General features: G+C 43.6%; 1 protein-coding gene across 14 annotated transcripts in view; it reads left to right on the top strand.

Moving 5' to 3' along the window:
• Positions 1-17,522, top strand: part of CELF4 (CUGBP Elav-like family member 4) — an 800,084-nt gene that overhangs the window by 118,188 nt on the left and 664,374 nt on the right. For all 14 annotated transcript variants that reach the window (XR_014517250.1, XM_083466083.1, XM_083466073.1 and 11 more), the window contains exon 2: positions 5,104-5,186. Coding sequence is in view for 13 of the 14 variants with exons in the window: in XM_083466083.1 (XP_083322209.1) it covers positions 5,104-5,186 (83 nt within the window). In the remaining variant the exon portion in view is untranslated. The remainder of the gene's footprint in view (positions 1-5,103; positions 5,187-17,522) is intronic.

Here is a 17,522-nt window from a genome sequence, read left to right on the forward strand (position 1 = left end):
GAATGGATCTCCGAAGAGGGGATGCTGTTTTTACAAGGAAAGGAGGAGTTTGCCACCTGCAACATCTGAATTACGGTCACAGTGTGGGAAGCATTGCAGAACTTCATTACTCTCGCCTGTCATCGGGGCCATCACCAGAAGAGGAAATATATAGCCACCATTACAGGAGCTTTACACTCTGTAGTTTATCTCTCTAACGGTGTGCTATGATCAGCCTAATTAGACTGTATCAACTACTCCAGGTTTGCTACTAGTGGCAGAGGCTCCCCTCATTGTTTGGTCAGCAGAGAGCACTCAGTGCATGATTTAGCACTGAAATTAAATTTTAAGCATAGCTTCCCCTTTGATTACCCACTGACTATCTTTTAAGGAAGTCGTTAGCTTTGTTTCTCTTCCTTCTCTCGCTGCAAGTCCAGTGCCCTTCTGCCTGCAGAATATAAATCCACAGGCAGAAGGAATCACAGCACTTGTTGTCGTGCCACTTTTAGGCAGGGTGGTCTGTGCTTGGTGATTGTGAGGTTGCTGTTGCCGTTTCAAGCAAATAAACAATGCAAATATTGAAGAGATGCAGGCCAAATTCTGCGCTGAGACAACCTGAACTCAACAAATCATGCAGCTCAAGCGGATGTCAAGGAATATGCATTCTCAAATAATAGTATTTTATTGTTTTGATGAATACATTTATTTGTGCTAAATCTCCAGTTTCTTAAAAGTTCCCCTCTCTGAGTAAGATACCTCCAGAGATGCTGTGCTTGTGTGGGAACCAGGGTTAACTATACTTCCAACCCTTAGGATTAACCAGGGTTAACTATACTTCCAACCTTTAGGATTAACAGGGTCAACTATTCTCCCAACCTTTAGGATTAACATGGGTTAACTATTCTCCCAATTCTTAGGATTAACCAGGGTTAACTATTCTTCCAACCCTTAGGATTAACCAGGGTTAACTATTCTTCCAACCCCTTAGCTTCCAACTGCTCTCATGGCTGCAGATGTGGAGGAAGGAGAAGTTGGGATTAATCCCAGCCTACAGCACTGGTGCAAAGTTATGTTCTGCTTCTTCCCTGCCCTGCCCCAAATGTGCCACTCACACGGGAGACTTCTCCTTCTTGGGAAGCAGCACTCTCTGCTTCTGTGGTTTCCAGCAGCTGCTACCCAGAAAGCTTTACTGCCTCTGAACATGGAGGCAGAGCATACTATCATGGTTAGTAGCCACTGAGAGACCACCTTCCATGAATTTGTCCAAACCTCTTGTGAAGCCATCCAAGTTGGTGGCCAGCACTGCCTCCTGTTGGAGCGAGTTCCAAAGTTGACCCGTGTGTTCGTTGCCCAAATGACATTGCTGACAGATGCTAGATGGGGGACTATCAGCAAGAGGGCTTTACCCTGTACCACACAAATTATGGTGGTTCCTGCCAAGATCTCCTGGGAGCTGTAACATTTATTCTCATCTATTCGGGGCCAGGCACAGTCTTTAAATCACAAATTGATTTAATTTGCTGTCTACTTTTTATCTTATTTTTAGGGTGGAATGGATGGGTTGGTGATCCTTAAACAACTTGTTATATTGTGTGTGTGTGTGTGTGTGTGTGTGTGTGTGTGTGTGTGTGTGAATGCTTCTATGAAAGTTTTCTATTTGTGTCTACAGCACGCATTTGACTTTTCATATTTTGCTTTGATAATGTCCTTGATATTTTGTTAACTATCTTGACTGCCTGAAAGGTGGCGTGTAATTTTTATGCCGTAAAAGAAAAGAAAAATGTAAAAGAGACAGTTGCTTTCATCACTCTAACACAGCAGTTCTCAACCTGTGGGTCCCTAGATGTTGTTGGACTACAACTCCCATCATCCCTGAGCTCTGGCCTTGCTAGCTAGGGGTGATGGGAGTTGTAGTTCAACAACATCTTGGGACCCACAGGTTGAGAAAGGCTGCTCCAACATGTTGTTTGCTTCCAGCCCCTCCCAGAAAGAAAACACTAGGCAAAGGTAGTAGATGGGTAACCAGGGCCATGACTTTGCTAAGATGTCCAGACAAGGAGATCTGCAATACTCCAGCAGTGGGAAAACACTGATGCAGAAGGTGGCTGTTTACCTCCCCCAGAGTGATTGCACAATCAAGCCCTCCTCCCAGAGAGCTCTGGGAATTGTAGTTCCACAAAAGGAATAGGGGCTCTCCTGACAACTAGCAACACCTTTAATGAACTACAGTTCCCAGGTCTCTTTGAGGGAAGCCCTGACTGTTTAAAGTGGTTTAATAATGTCTTAAATATACATTTCAGATGTGGCCTATGTGCATTCCACCCCATTTCTGCACAGCCCCAAATTTAGTCTGTTCTACCCCATTTCTATGCAGATCCTCAAAGAGAACCCCCCCATACTTCAGACACAGTGGCCTACAGATAATTTATAAACAAGGCAGTCCCCGTCCTCAGGCCTAGCATTCTAAGAAACAAAACAAAATCACGACACAAAAGGAAAATGGGTTGGGAGGGAGGAGGAAATAAGCAACCTTGGGTGCAGATTCTTAAATCAACCACTGCGTGTGAGGCTGGCTTTTCCTAAAAAAAAAGAAAAAAAAAGATGAGTGCTGAATTATCTGCCGTTCCAGAAAGAGTAAATGGTGCATTGGGAGTTTGACTCCAAATGGGTGCAAAAGGGTTAACCAGAAAAGCACAGGAGAGCTTTCCCTGTCCCTGGAGTGCAAAGGCAGGCCACAGGTGCAATCGCTGCTCCTCTTGTTTCTCACAGCTTTTTGTAATTTTTTCCTGAATTAGGCGGGGGGGGGGGAGGGGAGAGAGAGTTTGCTAGCTGCTGTTCCTTCTGGAGCTCCTCCACGTTTGGCTTTAGGGTCCTGATAGAAGTCCAGAGGCCGTACTCCCTTCTGTTATTCATGCAGCAGTTCTAGCTGGCTAGATCTGCTTTGCCAAATGTGCTGATGAATCAACACGGGCTCAGGTGTGTGCTGGAAGAGTCAGGTGGCTTAACAGAGCAGCCTTCGCTATTGCGAAGACTGGACCCTGCTGCCTCTGCTATTGCTTTGCCTAAGCATCGCTCGGGATCCAACCATTCCCCTTTGAGTAGGTGAGTAGGAACAGGAGAGCAGCCTCATGGATTCAGGGCATTTCAGTTCTCCTTTTCTAAACTTTGCTCCCTCCTGTGCATGTCATGATGCTCGCTCCCCCCCCCCCCGAAAGAACATGGTAGAATGCTCCATTGAAATGTGTCTCTCACTTTCTCTGTGTGTGTAGTTATCAATGTGGACCAGAGGTTCCCACATTTATTTGGCCTACCATCCACTTTTCAGAAAAGGAAAAACTCAGTTTTCCCCTGGAAATCTACTTCCCTTAAGTGGGCAAACAGAAAAATACAATGACAAATATGTGGATTATTATTATTTATTTTTTAAATGTATCTATACATTGGTACATCGGGTTAAGAACTTAATTCGTTCTGGAGGTCCATTCTTAACCTGAAACTGTTCTTAACCTGAGGTACCACTTTAGCTAATGGGCCTCCCGCTGCCGCCACACGATTTCTGTTCTCATCCTGAAGCAAAGTTCTTAACCCGAGGGACTATTTCTGGGTTGGCGGAGTCTGTAACCCGAGGTATCACTGTATCTCTATCTACGTCCTATAAGAAAGAGAGGACTTACAGATCGAACATATAGGTATGGTTTTTCAAAACTGGATGAGGAGGTGGAATAGGCCCTGGGATTAAAAACCCATGGGGAGGACTGGAGTGAAGCCTGCCAGCACTGTAGACCGTCTGCCATTGCCCAAATAGTCAGGAAAGCTGTGATCCACTCCCCAGGCCTGGATCCAGGGGAGGTGTTGACGCCATCCCACCACAGCACCCAACCTGTCAGTAAATGTCTTTACACAACAGATGAAACATGTATGAACAGTTTTCCAAACATTTTCTTCTCTGCTCTGCTCTTCTTTTTTTTACGCTTCCACTGCCTGCTTATTTTTATTCAACACCCCCCAATTGTACCTGAGGCCACTGCCGCCCCCCTGGATCGTTCCAGCATCCCCCGGGGGGTGGTATCGCCCACTTTGGGAAACACTGATGTAGATCCTCAGGAACAGTGTTGTGTGGGCTTGAGGAGAGCTTCTCAGGCAGCAGGCTCCCCAGAACAAGCAAATGGGTGAGCTTTGACTGATGGGAAAGGAAAAGGGAGGGGGAGGCAGTCAGATGTCAGATAATGGGAAAGACCTTTTTCTGCTGGTCTAATGAGATGCCCAGCAGCTTGGCAACCACTGATGATATGAACATCTACCCACATACTCAGAAGACCACTGTTGTAGCTCTCCACCTCCTCTGCATGCAGAAGATCCTAGGTTCATCCCCCAACATCTTCAGGTAGGCCTAGGAAACGTTCCTTCCTGAAACCCTGGAGACTATGCTTCCCACTTTCCCATCTCCTTATTAAGGTAAAGGTAAAGGGACCCCTGACCATTAGGTCCAGTTGTGGCCGACTCTGGGGTTGCGGCACTCATCTCACTTTATTGGCCAAGGGAGCCGGCGTACAGCTTCCGGGTCATGTGGCCAGCATGACTAAGCCGCTTCTGGTGAACCAGAGCAGCGCACAGAAAGGCCGTTTACCTTCCTGCTGGAGCGGTACCTATTTATCTACTTGCACTTTGACATGCTTTCAAACTGCTAGGTTGGCAGGAGCAGGGACCAGGCAATGGGAGCTCACCCCGTCACGGGGATTCGAACCGCCAACCTTCTGATCGGCAAGTCCTAGGCTCTGTGGTTTAACCCACAGCACCACCCACATCCCATCTTCTTATTACCTGTACCTAAAAACCCCCAAAGTGTTGCAGAATGGGGTCTCTTTGCTGCCAGAGGAAGGAAAGCTCTGTAGTAGCCATAAGAGTTCAATAGAACCTCCACACTTGGAGGAAATGTACCTCTGAGCTTCCAGTTGCTAGAGTATGGAAGGATGGCCAGCCTGCCCATGGAATGCAACTCTCTAATTGCAGGCTCCCTGGAGAAAGTTGGCTAGCAGTTGATGGAAAGATGATGCTAGAGAAGATCAAAAGTTTGTCTGATGCTGCAGAGATCATATGTCCTGATGTGTTCTTTTTCTTTTTCAGGCTGTGCCTTCCTAACATACTGTGAAAGGGAGTCAGCTCTTAAAGCCCAGAGTGCGCTGCACGAACAGAAGACACTGCCAGGGGTGAGTCCAGATTGACCTTTTGCTCAGCACAGTTTTGCAATGTCTTGGTTCCTTTTGGAAGGTGGTGATGGAGTTCACAAATGACCGGTCGCTCGGGGTGACTTTTGGTTTGCGTTGGATGAATGGAAACCAATGCTGATTTATTTAGCCCTGGGAGAGATCAACTCCTTCCCATTGCGTGGGAGAACTTCACTGGGGCCAGATCTTGCTGGCTTTTTGAAATACTTTCAGAATCTGGATATATCGGTGTAGTGACTTTTTTCCGGGGTGGGGAATGCGCAATGCCTTTACCGACAACGTTCACTTTCAGAATGGCAGTCTTGACTATTGTGTTCTCACAGAAAACACAATCCCGATGGGGCTGGCACTGTTGCTTTTGCGCTTTGATTAGTTCTGGAAAGTGGGAAGCCAGTTTCTAGGAGGAAAAGGAAGAAATTGGGTGAGAAAGATATGGATGAATCTGGAAAGAGAGGAAATTGGGTTTGAGCAAGATCAACAGGACCAGAAAAGCTGAAATACATTTAGAGCAGCGCTGGCAAAACCTTTGGGCCTCCATATGGTAGTTGTTCAACTTCAACTCCCATCATCTCAGGTCAGCATGGCCAATGATTAAGGTGCTGGGAGTTTGAATCTTACAACATCTAGTGGGCACCATGTTGGCTACCCATGGTCTAGAGGGGCATGTTGAATAACTGGGGTATGGGGAGACAGTGCTTGACTGAGGATAGAGTTACAGGCACATCTATGGAAAGGGCTACTATGTTTGACAACTGGGTATGTATATACATAAGAAATTTGAGAGGGAAGATGAGAAGGCAGAAGCAGTCAATTTGCCCATGTGTGTATGTGGTTTTCAACATATACCTATGCATGCTTACCACAAAGTTGATCCCACAGTATTCAATGGGACTTACTCCCAGGCAAGTATGCAAAGGATTGTAGCCTCAGGGTGGATTTCAAAGTCTCGCCTACCAGCATTTACAAAGCACAGAGATGAAAAGGAATCTTGCATACATTTTGGAAATTATTTCCAAATTAGAAATTTAGATTTGGTATTTGAAGCTGGCGCCTTGGTTAGGAGACCACTGGGGATCCCATGTGTGGGTATGATAAATGCAGAGGATTTAAGAAAAAAAAGAAAGAAATCAAAATATGGAATTTAAAGGGGTCAAGAACTGACAAGGTTGGAGTTGTGTAAGTTTTTTCCGTGAACCACCCTGAGACCTCCGGGTATAGGGGGGTATATAAATTCAATAAATAAATAAATAAATAAGCTTTAAAAATAAATTTCATCACCAATACTTGCATCCTGACATTTGAATGCTTTGTTGCTAATACCTGACGCGCTACACTTTATTTTAAATTCTTGCAGATTTCTGGTTTGACAATTTGTGTTTGTTGCTCCATATTTTTGAGTCTTATGTTCCAGATTAACCTTGCCCCCGGCAACTTTCTGCCAGCACAGATACTTAGTCCACCACCCCTCAAGACGGTTAATATGGCTAGGCATTTCCACCATCCCATAATTTTCTCAGCTCTCCAGTTGTCTGTGATAAACTAAACCGCCGTGGTATGCCAGCGCTGCTCATGCAGTCTTTGTGGTCAACAACATGTTTCAGCTAAATATTTTGTATGTAATAGATACCTTTGCATAACCCTTTGAAATGAGTTTTCCTCCCACTTGGCTTAGCTCCAGCCTTCATGGTGAAGTGGCTCCGGTGTTGCTGTTGTTTTTGACATTGCTAACAAATGAGTTCTTACTATTTTCTTCTCTTTGGCGATCTCTGCTTCAGTTTCAAGAGACAGGTGTTGGGTATTTTCCTTCCTTTTTTTTAAAGAGGTATGTCATGTGCTTGATCATGTGACCAAAACAAAGGCCTCATGACCAAAGTGACATGTTCAGCTCATAGCCAGAAATGATGTGTATTGGATAAGGCATTTGTTTTGACAGCTGGTGACGATATTTTTGGTCATGCTGTATATTGCTTGTTTTGGTCATGTGACCAAGAACATGGTGATGACATCATCACACTGTGACAAGAAGCGGGTCTGACCTACTGACCAAAACTGTGTTAGTTAGGTCCACTAAAGTTTAACGGTATTGTTTTCAAAGCCTGCTAGAAAGGGCATTCTATGCCCTTTTAAAATGTGGGTTTTTTTGGAGGGGGTGCTATTGGGTTGCTGTTTTTATTTTTATTATGTATTTTGTGGTTTTATATCTTGATTTTATTCTGTGAACCACCCTGAGACCTTCGGGTATAGGGCGGTATATAAATTCAAATAATAATAATAATAATAGAAATTTTTCTGTTTGGGCATGCCTGCCCAAAAAAGTAATTTTATCACACAGTTTCTTCTGTGAAGCGCCCTGAGACCTTCGGGTATAGGGTGGTGTATAAATTCAAATAAACAACAATAATAAATAATATTGTTTCATTATGTATACTTCTTTTAAAACTGCTGATTTCATTTATATTTTGACTTTTTATGTCAACTCATTTTAACACACTGCTGGATATTTTGTGGTGTTTTATGTAAACTGCTTAGAAGTGTCCATTGATTAGAGTGGGGTATAAATCTTGTTAAGTAAATAAAAGGAACATAATTATCAACCCAGAAACTGGAAGGGGCAAAACAGAGAGGAGGGAGCAACTCATCCAGTAGCTCATTGACTGAAGGTCTACATTTTCCATTTTTCCCAAGTAAGTGATTCAGCAACTGTCCTTTCCCTCTCCTGGGGTCTGCAACCTTTAAGACAAAAAGAGCCACTTGGACCCGTTTCTGAAGGGAAAAAAAACTGGGAGCCGCAAAACCATTGCGACATTTAAAACAAATATATCTCCGGAGCCGCGATCTGACAGCGGGCGGGAAGGTGATGTCGGGACGGTGCGTGACTAACGCATGCACCGCCCTATGCGACGTCACAGCCAGTACAGCGCCCGCCAGTGGCGATAGTCGGGGCGCACAATGCGCCTCCTCCCCTTGCTAGTATCCGCCCCGGAGCCGCGGCAAAGGTGTAAAAGGGCCACATGTGGCTCCGGAGCCACGGGTTGCTGACCCCTGCTCTAGTTCAAAGCCTGAATCAAGGCATTTTTTAAAAAACCCAAAACTAATCTGAATCAAGGCATTTTTTAAAAAACCCCAAACTACATGAATGCAAATGCGTATCGGTGTGGCTCACCTTGGCCTCTGTACATGAGAACTGGCCCTTGCCTTCTGTCTGCCTATGTTTGTGTTTTTGCACAGCTATTACTGGTGTAATATTCTACTGTAATTATTTCCAGGCCGTGCTTTGCAAAGTGACAGGAATATGTTTTGTGTATTTCCGCATGATATGTGGGGGGTATAAAGTCAGCTGCTGGAGTCATTGCATGACTTCTGAGCTTGCGTAGATATGGATTTGACAAGTTTTTATGATACTTTCAGGGGAAGAAGGGTTCTCTTTAAAAAAATGGGTGAGGAGGGAGGAAGAGAGAGAGGGTGCGGAAAGAGAAGAGTGGGATATATTTTGCGGCACGTTGAGCCAAATGCAAAACATTGAATCTCCTTCCTTTCCTCTCTCCTTCCCTTTGTGCTAAGTGGTTTGGACAGTCTCCCCTTTCTCCATACAGAGGAGGAGCAAAATTCTTGCCAACTCTGGGCACTTTCAGATCCGTAACATTGTTTGCTGGTGGTTGTTTATATTTTTACATATAATAGAATAGTGGGATGATGAAGTATATTAGTTCTTTAATAATTTATAGAAATGCTTTGATGTTGCAGTAATTACATTAAAGGTCACATATCAAAGGTAATTTGGGTGAGCAGCTGTGATGGTTTCTCAAAAGCAATCAATACCGCTGTCCGTGGTGCTGATTTCACCAAGGGGCCTTCCAGATTAAAGGAAGCTTATTACCAGCCAGACATACACAGGGGAAATCAAGAACAGATTGAGGAGATGCTTTGCTCTCTCCCCCCACCTACAATTAACACTGTTCCCCCTTAATCTGTGCTAATCCTTCATACGGGGACAACCACCGGCATTTTCAGACAAATTAGGTGAGTGGTCTGTTTGATGGAGGGGAGGGAGGGGGTGGAAAGGAGGACTGTAAATCGAGCCAACCATAGTTTTGATTTTTTCTGGGTTTTATGTGTGTACTTTGTGAGAGATTCAAATACATACATACCAGGCTCAGGGTGGCTTGAACATGAAAAAAAAATACATAACTGCAACTTCACAAAAGTAGTCATGAACAATAAATAAACATTTAAAAATAAGCGAAACTGAGCAATTTCCACAAAAATCACAAGATCTAAGTCCTAAACCACACTGCAGGCCAAGATTCCATTCAGCAGCTTCAACTTTTGTAGCTGGAGTCAGTCAGGGCCCTGCCCTCCAAGGACAGGTAGGAAAAGGCCTGTAAAGCAGGGAGTGATAAAAATCTGCCATGAAAAAAAAACTACCATATCAGAATTGCATCCCCGTGATCTAGGAGGGGGGAAGCAAATGCAATCTAGACCGTGACGATGCAGGAGACTTGAGGAAAATGTTCCTACAGATATGTTTCAATATTTACTGTTCCACCAACCCCTCCCTGTCTCAAATTGGCTCCCCTAGGAAATGAAATTTGGGGTGGGAATATAATTATAATCATAATTGTAATATTATGCTAATTGTTAACAATTAGCATTATCATATTATTGGGGTACGTACACACACAGTCATCATTCCAATTCCAAATTGCAATCCAGGCAGCTTCCCCCTTTCTCCCTCCTCCCCCTTCTGAGGTTAATGTCAGAGGATAATGTTGTGAAATGTAATTACACTATCAAGATCAGCTTTTATTTATGATCCGAATAAACTGAGCTCATGTCTAATAAGCACAGTGGTATATTTCTCTCTCTTCGCCCTCCCCACCCCTTCCGGCAACTTTTCATCTTCTTTGCTAAGAGGGAGCAGGTCATATGGTAGACGGGGCTGCCTCTTTGCATTACCTCACCGGATCACTACTAAGGCTCCAGAGGAGAAATAGCGGAACTGGGGGAGCTAGCAAACTGTTAACTTCAGCAGTTTAGGTGGCTTTCCAGATGCCAGGTTCCATTAAAATCCATGCCTCAGAGAGAAAGCAGAGGGCATGTGAGAAACGTCTTAAGTGTTGCGTTTGATTTCTTCTTGGCAGGTTATGGAAATCTGGGGTTTGCTTGAGAGTGTAACAGTATCCCATAGATAAGGAATCCTACAGATAATCATGTGTCCTGCCGCTGAAGTACTATAACAGGGAAATGATGTTGCTAATAGAGCTGGCACAAAATAGTCTTCTTAGTTTCGTTTTCAATTTTGCTATTGTGGACAAGCCTCTTGGTATTCTGCTGTGCTTTCAACTTGCTCCCTCTCCCTCAAAAACTAGTTTTTGTCTCCATCCTGGACCTAGGAGGAAGGATGCACAAGTCACCCAAGGCTTTATTTTAAAGAATAAAATAAAAAAGAGGCACACTTTTAAAATGCTCCTTTAAAATGTGTGTTTTGGGGGGAGCTATTGGGTTGTTGTTGTTATTTTTATTATGTATTTTGTGGTTTTATATCTTGATTTTTATTCTGTGAAATGCCCTGAGACCCCCGGGTATAGGACGGTATATAAATTAAATCAATCAAGGCTAAAAGTTCCACATACACCAGGTGCTTGGGAAAAGTTTGGGTCTCCGGATGATACAAATTGGGCAGTTGTAGCTTGCTACTAAACTTCATCATGCATAATGTCTCCCTTGCTCAACTGTCAAGGAAGGGAACCTCCAGGCCGGAGACCCAAAAAAAAGAGGCCTTGAAAGAGCACTTTGAATAAAAAGCCACACAACTTTTTTTCAAGAGCAACTGGACTGGTTTGTTCAAAGAATACTTAAACTGGTCTTGCATACTATCTCAGATACTTTCTAAGGACCAAATGAGCTTTCCTTGAAGAAGAGATGTGTGACTTGGGATATGCCGGTCAATTACATTCATCATGTCTTGTTGATTTCACCTCCATTTATCTTTAAAGGGCTGTGAGGATCACATGTTTTCATATTTCCCATATCATCATCTTGTTCTCTGAATGAATGAATGAGTGAATCTTTATTTGCGTCAGCCATCGGCCATAGCAATAAAATAACAATATGATATACAAAGAATAGAAATAAAAACTCAATTATATAAAATACATTTTAGGGATTTGAATCAATAGTCAAATAGTGGATCTTATTCTGATTGCCCCAGCTAAGAGCCTTGCAACCTTTGCTGTCACCGGCTCATCTTGATCTGCCAAGAGAAAGGACACTGTGGCAGTGGCTGGGTGACCCGGAATGGACAGTAAAAGAGGAATGATAACCTCATTCCTCAAGTTTTTATAAAAAATGCAAGCCAGAAGGGTATGTGCCACCGATTCGGTACTGCCATCTCCACAGGGACATAGGAGTTTTTCATGCGGAATCTGTTTGTTTGTTTTAACTAGAATGACAAGGAATAGTGATTTAGATCAGCTTTTCCTCAATTTGTTTTCTGTGTCCATTGATGGTTTTTTGTGGGGGAAGTGGGCACTTCAACGTGAGATTCTGCAAACGTTGCCTGGAAGTGGTTCAATCCTGCCAGAGTTATAGGATGTGATTTAGCAGAGTGTGGAGCTCCCATTCTTAGTTGAACTCTTGCATCTGGATTTCCTCCTCCTGCTGCTGCTGTTTCTGCAGCCTTGCCCTCCTAATGTCAGTTGCAGTTGGGTCAGCAGCAGCAGCATAGGAGCAAAAAGACTCAATTGGCTCACTGAATCTGCTGAACGCACACAAACCATTTGCTATGCCCTTAAGACTCTTTTTTGAAGGGAAACTGATCTAATTGTTCCCTAGGGAGAATCTTGCCTTTTTTCTAAAGTTAAAATAAAACACAAATAATAAGAAAGATGAAAAGGTATTGGGCTTGGGGGGGGGGAGGGAGAGACAGATTTAAGGGGGAAGTGGGAATGAAAGGCCTGGAGAAACTATTTTGCTTTGCAAAATATTGGGACAACAGCAGCACTGTGGTTCCACTGGGGAAAGGTCACAGGTCTGTTTCAGATGATCTGCTTTGCATGCAGAAGGTATCTCCATGAGGGCCCCTGTCTGAAACTGTGGAGATCCACTACTAGTCAATGTGAGCTAGATGGACTAGCGATTTGTCTCTGTATAAGGGAGCTTCCTTTGTTCCTATGAGTCCACATGTTCCCCACAAATTTGCCAACCAAACAATAATGCAATGGAATAAAATCTGGTCAAAATGAAGGGGGGGGGACATGGGAGAAGCTGTTTCTCATTACAAGGCTCTTTCTTCTTCTTCTTCTTCTTCTAGTCAGTTTGACAGTATTTCAAAGCTTGCCAGCTAAGATGAAACACCTGAGTCCTATCTCTTTTGTAAACATTAAAAGTTCCATTTCACTAGGTAAAGATTGGCTGCTCCCATCCCCATGCCAACAACCTCTGGAATGCAAAGAGAATTCAGTCTCTCTGTTCCAGGTGAAAGAATTTTGGAGTGAGGAGTTGACACAAGTGCTCAGGTTTTAGGACAGGTGTGTGTCTGAGAGAGAGGAAGGATGCTTGAGGAATTTGATGTCTATGAATTCCAATGCAAGCTGACCTGATCTGCACCTCCCAAGCTAATGTGCATATTGTAATGTAATTATCCTTCAGATTTTGCACTTCTCTGAATTCTTCAATATGGCTTTCAGCTCAGAGAACAAACTGAAATGTATTTTGGGATGAAATGCATTTCAGAAAGCATTCATGGGGATAACTGTGTTAAAATGCATATTTACAAATCTTCGTGCAGATTTCTAAATAAATAAATACATTGCATTTTAATGCAAAAACCAGACAGAGCAGACTTATGAATGAAAACATTCAAAAGTTGGCGGAGGCTGAAAATAGTCTAATCTGCCCATCCATTATAACCTCTGGTGTTCTTACAGCACATCTCACACTCCATCTTATCTTAGGCCTCCCCTTCATCATCACATCTCGCCAGAAACTCTCCATAGCCAGCACATCTTATGTGGCATGATATTTTATCAAGAAGGCATGCATGCTTAATTGTCAGCAAAGGGGACCGAGGGCCTGGTGCCCATTGGTAGGGCAAAAGACTGGGAGCCCCAAAGAAGGCAGAACCAGAGCTAATGATAGGCAGACGTGGCTAATTATAGCAGGAATGGGGAACCTTTGCCCGCCAGATGTTGTTTGACTTCATCAGCCCTAGCCAACATGACCAATGGCCAAGGATTTTATGAGTCGCAGTGCAGTGACATCTGGATAGCTTAAGGTTCACCATTTCTGACTTACAGTTTTGTTGCCAGTTTTCCTCCCTGTTGGGTTCTACAGAGGCAAAGCTGAAACTAGGGATGAAGAAGCTGACATTCAGGTCCATCCTCTGGGCTGGTTGTAAGGAAGAAAGCATGGCTAACAGGTGGGCGGTGCAGATCCAAATTCATTCAAATGGACCAGTCACCACTGGCCATGGGAAGAAGAGAGAGAGAGAGAGAGAGAGAACGCAAAGTAAGGATGGGTTCAGCAAGGCTAAGTATCCTTCTTGTTCAGACCTTTGAGCAAGTCTAACCAATGGACTTTGTATTAAAACAGGTAACTGAATCCATATCTGTTTGTGTTCCAATACATACTCTCATCATTGCATATGCTTCTTTCCCTTAGCACTTCCTGGTCTTCATATGTGGAGTGTGACAGACAAAGTGGTTCTGATTTTTGTGCGTATGTTCTGTATTTTAAATAAAATTTATTTAAAATAAATAAATTTTAAATAAAATTTATAAATAAAATTTATTATTATTATTATTATTATTATTTTGTTGAGTGCTGTAAAGGGCTCAGTTTGCCATTCAGAGTGGTGGTTGCACATGCGAGGGAGGGTGTGCATAACTGGGAAAATATTGGATAGCCAGCTGGGCACTGATGCTTTCTTTTTTTCCACTTTTTGAATGCTAGGTAGACTGTCTCTGCAGTAGGAGTCTGAACTTAGTTGAGCAGATCATATTTACAGTGTATATGCTAATTGAGTTTACATATTAATAGATCAAAAATCATTATATATACATATATATATACATATATATATATATATATATATATATATATGCAGCTGCAGCTAGAAACTGCACATGATTGTAATTCTGAAATTCACATCCATATGATCTCATTCCACCAGGGACACAATGAGGACCGAACTCAGTTATTCTGCAGCAAATTTCAGCTCCTGAAGAAACACAGGAGCTTCCCTAGTCTGAGCTGTGAACTACCAGCGGTGGACCTTGAGGTCTCCAATGTCAGCGACTCTGTGGGCGGCCCCAAAATTTAGAACCCTCTGCCTCGATTTAAAATAATAGTTGCAGTGCCACCCAGTGTGAACGGACTGGCCATGCTCCCATAAATTTACCTGTCACCGCTGAATCTAACCAGATAAAGACTATCTAGATCATCCACTGGAAAAGCTTTCGATGTCTAAAGCCCTATGTAGATATTGAGCATTGACTTCATCATCCAGGCAGAGAGATATCTAACTGTTTCCCGGGGCAAGGCATCAGCCCCCCCCAAAAAAACCCCTCAGCAGAACCAATTTGTTATCATGGCTAATGCGCATAATAAGTACTGCTTGCAGGAGTTGAGTTTTGCCTTGCAATATTTTTAACTGAAGAAGGATGGTTAAGAATCCCCCAAAGTCCTGGCCATTTGATTGCAAATTAAAAATCAGATTACAAAGGTTACAATCTCTCCATCTCCTTCTGTCTCTCTCTTCTGACACCTTTTTCATTTGGTTCTCAAAGGACAATTTCCATGGTGTTCAAGCAAAGCCTGTCATCGGGTCTTCATTTGCTTTATGTGTTATTCAATGACAACTTTTCTATTCTTGACGGGTCTGGCAGAGGCGGATCAATCTAATTTTATGTACAACTGTAAAGATGAATGATAAGTAGAAAGGAACCCGGCAAGAACAAGCTGAATAAATTATAAAGGGCAATTCATGACAGGGACAGGGGGTCCCGGGAGACAATGATATGATAACAGAAACCAAAGCAGAATTTATGATGGAGTTAGTTAGCGTGTACTGAGGCTCTTAATTCTTCAGGATAGCTTTTACAACTTTTTGTGATTGGAACAATCAAAGTATTTCATTTTAAAGAGGTGCCGTATATTTGGCACTTGGTCTTCTGTGTATTTGTGGTCGACGCATATCTGAGCATAACCCACAGTTCCTAGAGGTTACCCAACTTTCAGGGCTGAGCTATGTGTGGCTCTCAGTGGGGAGGGGGGGCCAATGGTTAGAACAGAAGACTGCAGGAATATAGATGCAGCACATAATTGATTGATTGATTGATTGATTGCAGCACATAGTTAAACTAGGGAACTCACTCCCACTGAAAGCAGTAGTGGCCACCAGTCTTGATGGCCTTAAAAGAGGATCAGACATTCATGGAGGATGGGGTTATTTGATGGCCACTAACCATGATGGCAGGACTCAGGTGGCGCTGTGGGTTAAACCACAGAGCCTACGACTTGCTGATCAGAAGGTCGGCGGTTCGAATCCCCACGACGGGGTGAGCTCCCGTTGCTCGGTCCCTCTTCCTGCCAACCTAGCAGTTCGAAAGCACATCAAAGTGCAAGTAGATAAATAGGTACTGCTCCAGCGGGAAGGTAAACGGCATTTCCGTGCACTGCTCTGGTTCGCCAGAAGCGGCTTAGTCATGCTGGCCACATGACCCAGAAGCTGTACACCAGCTCCCTCGGCCAGTAAAGTGAGATGAGTGCAGCAACCCCAGAGTCGGTCACGACTGGACGCAATGGTACCTTTACCTTTAACCATAATGGCTAAGTTTGGCTCTCTAAAGTTGGAGGCAGCAGTGCTTCTGAATTCCAGTTTCTGGAAGCCACAGGAGGGGAGAGATCCTGATTGTGGGTTTCCTCAAGAGGATGCTGGACTAGATGGGCCCAGGGTGGGTGGGCAGAGTCATTCTAGAGCCTGAAAATATTTTGCTGCCCTTGAAGTTCCTCCAAGCTGCAGCTCTTCCAGCTCTCACCACAAGGGGCAGTGGTGCACAGAACCAAGGGTTCTTGCTTCTAGTCTTGACAACACAAATTGAATAGATAATAATAGTAATAATAATAATAATAATAATAATAATAATAATAATAACGCCTCTTATGGGGGGGAAACCCCTCTTTCTAGGCTCCAAACTTTCATGTCACCTTTTAGAAATTGCTGTATCTTTCCCCCTTATTATTATTATTTATATGAATTTGAAAACATGTGATTTGGCAGCAATTCGCCAGCACTGTGTAGCAAGGGGCCATTTTTTGTCGCCATCAACTTGCTTCTTCATTCTGTGAACACAAGAGAAACTCTGTAGAGCCAAGCTGTATGAGACCAAGAGACACATAAAGACCAGCATTTTCTTTGCAGCTGTGGCAATCCCCATGCCACAGGGAAACTGTGTTGGCTGTGTTCTGCCTCCACGGTCAGAACTTCTGACCAATATTGGTTGCCTGGAAACACAAGCGGCTAGGACGCTGTTTTACCCAGGGGCTGCTTATGGGCTTCCCACTGGGATATCTGGTTGGCTCCTGTAAGGAAAGCGTTCTAGACTAGATGTGTCTTTCATCTGATTCAGCTGGGCTTTCCTCGTGTCCTTAATGGGGAAGGCTAAAGAATGCCCTGCCAAGTGAACTGAGTCGAGGTGGGGTGGGGGACGGACATTGTACTGTTTCAGGTGGCTTGGAAATACATTTTAAAATATTTAAAATACTACTTCTCTGTGGCATGTTGGTGTTTGATTCTGATGGCTGCACTGTTTTTTGGTCTCAGTTTGTATGCTAATATTTGTGACGGATGGTTTTTGCTGAAATATGGATTGGGTAAGATTTTATTCCTGTTGGTTTCCACTGTGTCGTGCCTTTAATTAAGTAAGTAAGTAAATCGAGAGGAGAGCAAAATGGAAGAGGGGCCCACATGAAGCTGCCTGATATTGAGTCAGACAATGGGCCCATCTACATCAGTTGACTAGCAGCAACTACCCAGGGTTTTCTGATTGGGGAAATCCTGTTCCCACAGGAAACCCCAATGAGAAACCTGCAAGCGAGACCTCGGTGCAACACCACACTGCCAACCTGTGGTCCCTTGCAACCGGTTTTCAGAAGCATAGCCATCACATCTAGTAGCTGTTGATAGTCTTCTCTTCCATGGATATGTGTAACTTAAAAACCACTGTCCATGACCACTGATTGGAGAAGTTTCCCCAGTCTTGCTTAAAAGGGTGATGGAGTCTAAGTGCATCTAGTTCTGCAATTCAAGGTGCGTGG

This window comes from Podarcis liolepis (genome assembly GCF_965112155.1).
Source record: "Podarcis liolepis genome assembly, chromosome: 11".
Taxonomy (NCBI): Eukaryota; Metazoa; Chordata; class Lepidosauria; order Squamata; family Lacertidae; genus Podarcis; species Podarcis liolepis.